Here is an 8,551-nt window from a genome sequence, read left to right as displayed (position 1 = left end):
TCTCCATTTCCTCCTTCTCCTTCTTTCTCCATCTCCTTCTCCTTCTCCTTCTCCTTCTCCTTCTCCTTCTCCTTCTCCTTCTCCTTCTCCTTCTCCTCCTTTTCAATTCTCCTTCCCCTTCTCCTTTTCCTCCTTCTCCATCTCTTCCTTCTCCTTGTCCCTCTCCCTCCTCTCCCATCCCTTCCTGGTGGGAGCAGCCTGCCAACAGACACTGAGAGTGCCCCATGGCTGCTCGGACCCTGCCCAGCTGCCCACTGCCACATGCCATGGGCACCCAGCAGAAGCACCCATGGGTGCTCCAGAGCCCGAGACAGCCCTTTAGTCATGAGCCAGGCTTGGAGCCGAGGACATGTCCCCTGTGGGACCTCTCCCAAAAAGGGTGGGGATTTAGCAGCACCCATCCCAATCGCTCAGTGGCTGGGTGCCTGCGTGGGAGGGGAAGGGGCCAGGCTCAGCTCAGCTGATCCCTGCCTCCGCCAAGAGGAAGCTGGGGGCGGGAGGCAGCCCGGGTTTCCCTCTGGGGCAGAGATGGGTACGTTACATTTCCACCCCAGCCCCTGCCATGCTAGTCAGAGAGCAAGCTGCCGCTGCGGGGTAGGAAGCACGGAGAGAACCAGGGGCAGTGTGGCACGGCACAGCACGGCACGGCACGTCTGACCGCCTCGCCATGGCTCCGGGTGCTTTGAAGATGATGTGGGGCAGCGTGGAAATGGCCCTGACCGGCTTCTGCGCCATCCTGCTCTGCTGTGTCCCAGTGCTGGCTGGCTTCCGCCGGGGTAGGTACCGGAGCCCGGCGCGCTTGCTGGTGTAGCCCGTGTCGTTTGCAGCCGGTGGAAAGTGTTGAAGGGCTGGGAGCTTTGTAGTTAAAAATAGCTCTGGCATCAAGAACGCAAAAAACCCAAAGCTTTTGGGTATGCACCGCTGAAGCAAGGGAAATGGGGAATCTCGGGGTAGAAAGGGGGTTAAAGGATGGAGAAGGGGACAGGTTCCCAGCCTGTGCTGCCGGCACCAGAGCCACATTGTGGGTACATTGGCCGCGGTCGGGATTTGGTGTTGAGCCTTTGGGTTTGCCAGCGCCATGCGGGGTCTGGGGTTTTCTGCTCTGGGTCTCACAGCTGTGGGCTGCACCTCCTGCTTTGGACTGGACCCTGAGAGAGCCAGGGTCACAGAATCACAGAATCACAGAATGTATGGGGTTGGAAGGGACCTCTGTGGGTCATCTAGGCCAACCCCCCTGCTGAAGCAGGGTCCTGTGTGCGGTTTTTCTTGGGGTGAAATCTGGGGGATGAGGGGAGATGAAAGGGAAGGGGGTGAGTCCGGGCAGAGGGAGCGAGAGCCCTGATGAAGCTGTGTGTCCCCTTCCTCACAGCCCAGCTCTTTCTTTCGTGGCTTTGGGTGTTTTCTGCCCCGAGGGTGGGCGCAGGGCTGGGCATCCCTTGGAGCGGATCTTACCTCTGATGCTGGGACGATGCGGGGAAACATGTAAACCCAGTTTCTGCTTTCAGAAGTCTTCCAAGCTTCATTCATTTCTGGCAGCGGCACTGGGTAGAAAGCAAAGGCCCGAGCCGGGTGAATATTTCCTGTTAAACACAAGAGACCCATAACACTGCAAGAATTACATCTCTCGGTGTGGGCACCGCCACAGCTAGTGCTGTCTTCAGGAGCTGGAGCAGCTCCCTCCCTCCCTCCTCATCCCTCATTTCTCAGCCCAGTTTTCCAGCTAAGCCTGTATCTATTCAAGGAATCAGCCTGGTTCCTTTTTCTGGTTAGTGATGCTGAGGTCGTGGTCCTATGGCCTCAGGCCAGTGCTGGAGGGATGGAAGGGACTTTCTAACTCTGCCTGCAAGTCCTGGGGCTACTACCGGTGGCGATTTCTGGAAAGGGAAGAAAAATTTCTTAATGGCAGAGACTTTTTAAAGCATTGGTGGTTTGAATTGCTTGGTCAGATAACTTGTGTGAAGAATGCTTCTTCCTGATTCTTATTGCTCCAAACAAAAGTTAATGCAGCAGCTGCCTCTTCCCACTGGATGGGGCTGGCTGAGTCGGGGAGTTGTGAGCCGTGTTCACAGCATCCCCGCTGCTGTGAAGGGAAGAACCCGCTGGGGTCACGGACAGGGAAATGTGGTGAAGCAACAGGGCTGGTGCCACGGGCTGGGGGGCTGCGGCCGTGGCTGGCTGCCCTCTGTGCTGGGAGCAGCCTGGCAAGCCTGGCCAGGACCCCCCTGGGTGGGTGCCTGGCTGCCCACGTACACACGAGGAGGGGACAGGCGGCTGGGAAGGGATGGCATCGTAAGCTCCAGGTCTCTCTGCCCTGTCAGATGGTCTCAGACTGGAGATGGCAAATGCCGTGCCCTGGGCAGCCCCTGCCCACCCAATGCTCCCAGCGTGGGGCAGGGGGCAGAGCTGGAGCACCCCGGCAGGCAGCCGGGCACGCGATGGGCTGCGCCACAGGGCACTGTGCCGGCCCGGGACTCGGTTCCTCTGCTCTCTTTGAGATGCAACATCAGCTGGAGGCAGGATGACTCAGACATTAAAATACAGCATAGATTTAAAAATAATACAACCCCCAAAGTCTGTTTTCCCCAGTACAGATGTTCTGGGTTAATTTTGGGTAGCCCAGAGCACAATTTGCTCTGCTGAAACCACTTCATGGTACAAGTACTACCCCTGAGGATTCCCCTCCAGCTGGCAGGCACATGCTCAGGAGGGGAGAGACATGGGCTGATGTTCCTCCTCGCGATCTGGGGTGATGCTGCGGACTGGCCAAGCATCAGGCTGCCTGCATTGCTGGCAAACCCCAGGTGAGCCGGGTGCTGACAATGGCGTGGGGCTGGGCTCACAAGTGCTCACCTTCAGGTTTTTGTCGCTTTAAGGAGCTGTGGGTGAAACAGCTGTGGCATGCGTGGAGCCTCTGGGTTTGGGACGTAGGAGCCCATCACCTCCTAATGGAATGGGGCGCTACGGGAGATGATGGTGGGCTCTCACCCTCTGTTCATCCCTGGTTCCTGCACGGGAGGTACAGCTGTGTCTGAGACCTGTGCCTGCTGTAACCGTGTCTGTTCCTTGTTTCTTCTCTCCCGAACAGTGACCTTCTTCCCAGCCATGTTAACTCTCCCTGTGGGCAGCTCAGCCACCTTCTTCTGCAACATCTCCATGGAGAGCAGCTCTGGCTTGGAGTACAGCCTCAATTGGTACAAGGAGACCAACCACAGCCAAGGCCAAAAAATCGCTGAGATCAGCCGGAACAACCCCCAGACAAAGACAGAGAAGTACCTGCTCACCAACCACACTCCTGCCTTCAAGATGGAGATCCTGAACCTTCACCAGAATGACTCGGGCTCCTACTACTGCGGGCTGATCACCTTCTTTGAACCCGACAAAGTGATGGAGAGTAATCGGTCCCACCTGGTGGTCACAGGTCAGCCTGGGGGCTGAGCTGATGGGGAGAGGTCCTTGGTGCTGTCCCTTGGTGCTATGGCCCTCAGGGACACTGCAGCCCCAGGGCACAAGGGAGGCAGTACCCCACGGGGGGAGGACCTGGTGTGGGTCAGGAGAGCACTGCGCTGCCCTTTCCCCTCTCCTTTGCATACCTGGCTGATGCCCAGGGATGCAGGCTGTCCTCCCCCATCCACGCTGCAGCTGGACCTGGCCCTGAGGCAGGAGGTCTCCATCCTGCTGGGGCTGCATCTGCATTGATGCTGTGGGGAGGAGTGAGACCTTACCCATGGATGGAGGCAGGACACCAGCATAGGAAGCTGCTTTCGACCAAGGATGGAGGCAGGACACCAGCATAGGGAGCTGCCTTCACCCATGGATGGAAGCAGTAGACCAGCGCAGGGAGCTGCCTGCACCCCTGAACAGCTCCATTATTTAGGGACAGGGCTCGTATTTGCGGTGATGACCAGTGCTTAGACCCCTCGCACAGCCAGTGTCGGTGTAGATACTGTTCTTGCAAAACCGTGCCCTGGGAGGGTCTCATAGTATGGTGTGGGAGACTGAGATCTTGCAGGAAGATATGCCATGTGCTTGCTTGTCAGCTTGGCTTTGAGGGGCTGAATATGGCCTTTTGTAAAAATGAAAAACACTGCAAAAGTTACTTTTACAACATCTCCTCCCAACATGAGTTGAAGCTGTGCTGGCCCCAGGACGCCGAAGCAGCTGGGAGGCTTGGAGAAGCCGTGTCCTCCACGGGGTTCTTCTGGGCATAGGGTCATGCCACAGGACTGCGGTGCCCTGGCCCCCTGAACCCCAGCTTTCAGTGGTGTGACATCATGCTCACCACCTGCGATGAGAAAGAATGGGACATGGCCAAAACATGCCCCGTGTCAGCCCAAATTCAGAGCCCCTGGAGGGATGGTGGGGCTGTGGCAGCATGCCTGGGACCGAGCCCTTTCTGGGGACAGCCCCTGTGTTCCCCTGTTGACTTTCCCAGGGATTGCAGAGGCCATTATACACTCCTGACCTGCTGTTTTGTTCTCCCTTTTTTGGATGGCCATTACAGCAGCCCCTGAGAAGACAAGTGCCACCGACGCGCCTGATACAGAGGAAAGCAATAATCTGGACCACATCAAGGCCCTACTCCTGGGTACCCTAATGCTGGCTGGGGTGGTTGTGCTGCTGATCTTTGGCTACCTCACCGTCACATACAGGAGAGGAGGTATGAACCCCTATGGGGGCTGTGCCACATCAAGGAGCTGGGGTCTGCCAGGGTACCTGACGGGCTTATGCTTAGCCAACAAACCCAGCTTGAAACCAGGGGCAGCCAGATACCTGCAGCTCTCTGGGCTACATGGGTAGGTTCAACGTGCTAAACTCAGTTGTGACATGTCCCTGTGGGACAGGTATCTCCATGACTAGAGGAGAAGGGTGCTTTGGGCCATGATCACCCTGCAAAGAGCCCCCAGGCCATGTGCTGTGGCTCTGAACCACTCCTTACCACCGTGTCTTAGTGCAGCATGTGAGTCCCTCCCATGCACTTTGTCCAAGCACCTCTGGGGCATCTCGTTGTCTCCTCGCCACAGCATGAGCATCGCCTTGGCCATGCCGTGAGCAGCTGGGTGGACTATCCCAGAGGGGACCCCCAAGAAAGTGCACCTCACTAATCCCAATTAAACCCTAGACTGTAGGCTGGTATCTCACTTGTCCTTGCAATGCTCAGGGTGTTAGACCCCGAGTGGAGAAGGAGGACGCGTGGTGCAATGGTTGTGGTGTCCAGTACTCTCCTAGGATGTGGGGGCTGGGTCAGCCCCAGCCCCAGATGCTTACGCTGTCTTGGCATGCAAGCATCTTCTAATCAAACATGTTACTTTGCAGATGTGCAGAAACCACCAAGTGAAAACAGGCAAGCGGTGAGTTTTCTGTCTCTGATGCTCTGCCGTGCTGCAGGGGAGCATTGCAGCATTGCTGGGGTGTGGAGGGTGCAGGGCTTTCCTTTATCAGCCCTTCCCAGGCTTCTCGCTTCTCCTGTCTTCTCTGATGCTGCTCGATCTTTTCTGCAGAGCTACAACGGCTTTTTTTGCACCTGTAGCACAGCCCCATCACAATCAAAAATCTGCCTGAGATAAGGTGGGACCTCTGTAGTCCGACCCTTGCTCAAAGCGGGGTTATCTTTGACAGTGGATTGTGTTACTGGAGAAAATGTTCCCTCCCAATATATTAAGCTAAAATGTCTCTTGCTGCAGCTAGTCCCTGTTTCCTCTCTTCCTTTTGCCGGGCACTTCTGGGAGGCATCTGGCTCCATGTTCTCTCCATTAGGTAGCTGAAGGAAGTGAGTAGGTCCCCCCTTGCTCTCCTCTCTCCAGGCTGAGCAAACTCAACCCCATGCTCTCCTCATGCACCCTGTGCCAGCTCGGAGCCCAGTGGTGAGGTGGTAAAGGGGCTCCTAGCACAACCCTGCCTTCCGTGGCTAGGCAGGCAGGGAGGTCCATGTGCCTGCAGGAGCAGAGAGCTGAGACCCGCATGGCCTCGGTGGAGACCCCAGGCTCATGGTTTGTTTTCTCAGGGCAGATGCTACCCCAGGTCTCTGTGTCTCTGCTTTATATTGCTCTCACCCTCCTGGGATGCTTCAGAGCTGCTTTCAGCACTTGCTGTGAAAAGGGGACGTGTGCTGGGGATGGTGGGTACCTCTGGATGATGAATCACCACAACGGGGTTTCCTTGCAGAAGGAAGAGAAGCCCCCCATTGTGTCCGTGTCTACTGTGGACTATGGTGAGCTGGAGTTTCAGAGGGACCAGCACACGCAGTTCCCCTCTGAGACCCAGCCGGTCGACCAGACCGAATACGCCACCATCGTCTTCCCAGAGGAGAAACCTGTCACACCGGAGCGGGGGAAGAAACACCAGGACGAGAGGACTCGGCAGCTGCAGTCGCAGCCCTGCTGAGGGCTGGGGTCCCTCCTCACCAGGGGTTGTGGGCAGGGACAGGCTGCTCCGGCTCCTCGCTCCCACCACAGTTTGCAGTTGGGAAAAATCCAGCGTGCAAGGACCGGAGGGACAGAGGCACCAGTGCTGGAGTTGATATCAGACAGTCCTGGCCACAGTGGGATCGTGGCCGTGGGGTGGGTCCCACGGGATGAGGAAGTTCCCTGCCGGGTTCCACGTGCCACCTGCACTCAGGGCAGGGATGATGGGCTGGGGCAGAGCAGTGATGCCAACAGGTCCGTGCCAAAGGCGATTTACATCATGCCTTGATTTTCTGCCTCCACCCAGAGCTCTCTGGAATGGCCATGCTGCTCCCCTTACCTGGCTTGGACCTCACCAGCAAAGCATGACTGTGGGAAGAGATGCCAGAGGCCAGAACTGGACTGGATACTGGGAGATGCTGTTCACGGGAGCCATGGGCTGAGGGCTTCTCGCCCGGGCCAGAGACTGCCTTGTGTACTGCTATTTAAAGAAACCACTGGGAAGCAGGCAGCTAAATTTTCCTCCTCTCTCCAGGCACTTTCCTCCTCTGCAAGAGGGGAAATCTACCCCCGCATCCCTCCCTTGGCAGGTGGGAGATGGATCTGGCCTTTGGGGGGTGAATAAAGGGTTTCACGTCCGGGGAGTTTGTTGACTCGTGATGGCAAGCGTGTGGGCAGGCAAATAGCGTCTCTTGGCAGCACGCAGGCGAGAGCCGGGAGGCGGCAGCGTCTGTTGTGGTTCCTGGGCCTCTCTGAGCGATACGCAAGCCGCTCTTCCACGAAGCTGCTCTTAATAATTTAGAGAAGCTGCTCTTTTTCTCTCACCCCTGTTGGGGCTGGCCCCCAAAGGCAGCTGCAAAGCAACCCCCCCCATTAGCAGGCTGGTCTCAGGGTGCTCGCCCAGCCCCTTGGGGACGAGCATCCCTGCCGTGCTGGGGGCCTGGCTGCCATCAGCTGGGACAAAGCTCACAGTGTGGTGCTTGGTGCAGCTTTCTGGCTCCAAACTTCCATTTTCCCTCTTGAAAGTGATGCTGAGGCCATGCCGCCTGCCAGAAACCAGAATGGAAAGAAGTGACAACTGCTTGAGAGGGGAGAAACCCCAGTAAGGAGTGGCTTTGGAGGCAGCAGAGACCTGCTGGGAGACCACGAAACCCAGCGGAAACGAGAAGAGTCACTTGCATCTCACACTTCAGTGGCACCGTCAGCAGGTTTCTTTTTCCCTTACCCCCAGTAAAACCAGTGCAGCCTTGTGGGAGCCAGCCTGGGCACTGAGGGAAGGGGTGAGGCATGCCGGGCACCGCAGTGTGTCCCCTGCAGGGGGTGGGAAGTCCCTGAGAAACCTCCAGAAAGGACCAGACAGGATGAACATCCATCTGGGATGGCTTTCACCCTTCCTCAGGGCAGGACAGTGGATGTGGTGGCCCCCCCTTAGTCCCCAGTGCTGCTGAAGGCTCCCAGTAGCCACCACGGGCAGTGCCGGAACTTCTGCAACATTCACCCATGCCAATGCACGGCTCAGCCCGTCGGGGCTTTTTGCAAGCAGCAGCCCGGCTCCTGGCCTCGGCAGCTCCGTCAGAGACCTGCTGTGGCCGGCTGGGCTCGGCTCACCCGGAAAGCCAAGGCAAGAGGCAGCCACAGCGGGCGAGAAGTGGGATCTCAGTCAGCAGTTTTGCTTTTGGCTTTCCCGTCAGACGTGACACCGGTGAGAGGGTGGGCCCTGCTTCATATTTTCCACCCTGCCTCTCGGGCAGTGGAGCTGCCAGGTCTTCAGCCCTTCCTGCACTGCCCGGCTGCAGCCATGGCTCCTCCAGGAGTGGCTGGGGTTGGGTTTCTTCCCTTCTTGGTGGATGGTGGTCTGCAGCCGGCTGGAGGCTCCCAAGCTGTCTGGTGGGGCTGGAGGTATAGCAAAAACATCTCCCGCTGCCATTTGGGATGACAGAACCCAGCCTGTGGCAGTGCCTGCGCCCGTCTGGGTTCCCAGCAGCCTGGCTGCAATCCTGCGCCTTGCAGGGAGCAAGGCTGGGGTCTGAGGATGTGTGGGGTGAGTGGTGGGGATGCTCCAGGCTGCCAGGTGCCATCTCCCATCCCTGTTTGGAGGACAGGTTGCCCAGCACTTGCAGACGCCCAAGCTGTGTTCCCCTGTGCTGGGC

At 57.7% G+C, this 8,551-nt stretch overlaps 1 protein-coding gene across 1 annotated transcript; it reads left to right on the top strand.

Annotated features, from left to right (window-relative positions):
• Positions 1-495: 495 nt before the first annotated feature.
• PDCD1 (programmed cell death 1) lies at positions 496-7,023 on the top strand. The gene is made up of 5 exons (XM_009931684.2): positions 496-776; positions 3,086-3,418; positions 4,502-4,657; positions 5,314-5,348; positions 6,163-7,023. The coding sequence occupies exons 1-5, from the start codon at positions 668-670 to the stop codon at positions 6,379-6,381; spliced, it is 852 nt and encodes a 283-aa protein (XP_009929986.2). The 5' UTR covers positions 496-667; the 3' UTR covers positions 6,382-7,023.
• Positions 7,024-8,551: the final 1,528 nt, after the last annotated feature.

Source organism: Opisthocomus hoazin, chromosome 4, assembly GCF_030867145.1.
Source record: "Opisthocomus hoazin isolate bOpiHoa1 chromosome 4, bOpiHoa1.hap1, whole genome shotgun sequence".
Taxonomy (NCBI): domain Eukaryota; kingdom Metazoa; phylum Chordata; class Aves; order Opisthocomiformes; family Opisthocomidae; genus Opisthocomus; species Opisthocomus hoazin.
Note: the sequence above shows the minus strand (reverse complement) of the source record. Positions and strands in the feature narration are given on the sequence as shown.

What these genes read in the sequence shown, in the direction of transcription:
- PDCD1 (XM_009931684.2), top strand. Translation starts at nt 668, where the DNA reads ATGGCTCCGGGTGCTTTGAAGATGATGTGGGGCAGCGTGGAAATGGCC. An exon ending in GCTGGCTGGCTTCCGCCGGG is followed by an intron (nt 777 to 3,085) that starts GTAGGTACCGGA and finishes TCTCCCGAACAG; the next exon opens with TGACCTTCTTCCCAGCCATG. An exon ending in CGTCACATACAGGAGAGGAG is followed by an intron (nt 4,658 to 5,313) that starts GTATGAACCCCT and finishes GTTACTTTGCAG; the next exon opens with ATGTGCAGAAACCACCAAGT.